This window comes from Pteropus vampyrus, unplaced genomic scaffold, assembly GCF_000151845.1.
Source record: "Pteropus vampyrus isolate Shadow unplaced genomic scaffold, Pvam_2.0 Scaffold449, whole genome shotgun sequence".
Classification (NCBI taxonomy): domain Eukaryota; kingdom Metazoa; phylum Chordata; class Mammalia; order Chiroptera; family Pteropodidae; genus Pteropus; species Pteropus vampyrus.
In genome coordinates this window covers 161101-163519 of record NW_011889230.1, presented here as the reverse complement: position 1 = coordinate 163519, position 2419 = coordinate 161101, and the positions used below count along the sequence as shown (strand labels likewise).

General features: G+C 57.5%; 1 protein-coding gene across 1 annotated transcript in view; it reads right to left on the bottom strand.

Moving 5' to 3' along the window:
* SUN3 (Sad1 and UNC84 domain containing 3) overlaps nt 1-2419 on the bottom strand; it is a 25063-nt gene that overhangs the window by 4060 nt on the left and 18584 nt on the right. Inside the window, exon 7 of the mRNA XM_023524164.1 lies at nt 655-822. Coding sequence (XP_023379932.1) covers nt 655-822 — 168 coding nt within the window. The remainder of the gene's footprint in view (nt 1-654; nt 823-2419) is intronic.

The window sequence follows — 2419 nt, the reverse complement described above, 5'->3', positions numbered from 1 at the left end:
CGCCTTCGCCACGCGATCTGCACCGCGGCCAGCCGCAGGCCCCAGCGCAGGAGAACCCGGTCCGCCCAGGAGCTCGTCCGCCAGCGTTCACGGGCGCTGGCCCCAGAGGGAAAGAACTCAGACGCCCGGCGGCCGGTGCGCGGATGAGTAGATGTGGTGCCTCCACGCCACGGAGGGCCCCGTCCTGACGCGATCCGATGTGCGGGGCCCCGAAAACGCGATGCTAACGCCACGGAAGGGTGGCGTCCTGACGGGGTCCGACATGCGGGGCCCCCGAAAACACGATGCTAAGTGGAAGAAGCCCTTCACGAGAGACTACATACGCGATTCCATCTCTGCGAGGTGTCCAGAGCAGGCCAGTCTACAGAGACAACGGAGGTTATGACCGCCTGGGGCTGGGGGAGGGAGGCGGGGGTGGGAGGGGGCAGCTAAGAGCTGCAGGATTTCTTTAGGGATGGACAAAAATATCCTAAGTAATAGAAGTGAACTGGTTCAACCCTCTCCCTTGGCAGGTGACAAATCAGAGCCCAGGAGAGAAGCTACCCCCTCACGGTGATGCAGATGGTTCACTGCACAGGTCAGATGGTACCCCAGCTCCTAATCCTAGCCAGCTGCCCCCCGCCCCCTCTCTGAACAAAGGCTCAGACAGCTCACGTGGACGGAGAACTCCTTGGGTGCGCTGGAGACGCTTCCTGAGGGCGACACTTTCTCCGGGATGTGCTCCAGGGTGACAGCGGTTGGTATGATCTTCATGGCGAGCTTGACGAGGGCATGGCCCCGGGAGCCCGGGAAGGCCCAGCACTTCCCAGGGTGAACATCCGGCTGCAGGGGAGACACAGAGGTAATCTCTCCCCTGGCTACGGGAACCCGCGCCCACCGAGCCGGCCGCAGACTTCGCCCGTGCCTGCGGTCTGCAGGCATCACGTGCGGCTCGCAGCAACCGACAAGCCATCCAGACGCGCGGGGCTGGTCAGTCTCCGGCGCGTGACGCTTACGCCAGTCAGGGCTCTTTACCCCACGACTGGGCTTCCCGTCAGTGCTCTAACTAGACTGTACGCTGCTGGAAGGCAGCCGGTCGGCGTGGTGATGGTGTGCAGGTGGTGCTGATGGCGGTGATGGTGACAGTGATGATGGTAATGGCGACGGTGCTGATGGCGGGAATGGTGATGATGGTGACGGTGACGGTGCTGATGGCGATGGTGGTGGTTATGGAAGTGCCAGTGACGGCAGTGATGGTGGTGATGGTGACGGTGCTGATGGCGGGAATGGTGATGATGGTGACGGTGACGGTGCTGATGGCGATGTTGGTGGTGGTTATGGAAGTGCCGGTGACGGCAGTGATGGTGGTGACGGTGCCGATGACGGTGAGAGTGGTGGTCATGGAAGTGACGTGAATGCGGTGATAGTGGTGATCGTGGTGGTGACGGCGGTAGCTCTGGTGCTGGTGGTGGCAGTGAAGCTGGCAGTGGTGATGGTGATGCTGGTGCCGGTGCTGGTCCTGAGGAAGATGAAGGATCTAGACCGCGCTCTGGCGTGAGGTCCGCAGGTTTGCCCCGAAGGCGTTTCTCCCTGGAAACGGACTTCGAACGCGTAGACTTCACGGACGAGCTCTCCCATCTGTCGACGTCCGGCGCCTTTGGAACCGAGCCGAGACGTTCGTGGGAATCTCACCGGGAAGTGTCTCCCTTTGCAGCTGGACTCGTGCCGGCCGGGGCGGCGTGTGGCACGGTGCAGGTGCGCAGGGGCGCGCACCCTCAGTGAGCGTGTGCGCAGTGACCGGCGTCACGGGAGAGGGGAACGCGAGTGTGGAATGTGAGTGTCCTATTGAAGAAGCAGGTGAGCGAGTTTGCTGACCTTAACACAGTAAGTGAATCCTAGTTTACTGACCATAAAATGAGAAACAATGCGAGCGAGCGATGACTGTGAACATGCAGAGAGAGTTTCAGGCCTCTGCCGAGCTCAACGTCGCCTCCGTTTTAGACGTTAAAATTTTCATGGTAAATAACGGAAACAAAATCCTAAAAGATGAACAGGCTAATCTTAATCGCGCTCTTACCTGAAGGATAGCGTCTGGGGGCATTTCGTAATTTAGGAACCCAATCCCATGCCAGGATAGTTTTGCTTTGTCATTTTTGTAACTCTCCGAGGTCCCAGCTTCAATGACAGAGGCTCCTAAAATTGTAAAATAGTTTTAAAAATAAAAGTTACACAACTCAAAACACCTCATTTAGAGTTTAATAATGTTGGAAAATGAGTAAGGTAAAATTCATGCTCGGAAATTGGTAGAAAAATCTGACTTCCAGTCTCGTGACCCTGGAAACGCTGTCACTCTGAGAAAGCCACGTTAACAGCGAGCTCTCGATGGTGTCGTTCAGATGCTCTACGTTCTGCCTGATTTTTTAGTTATCGCTCACTTTAG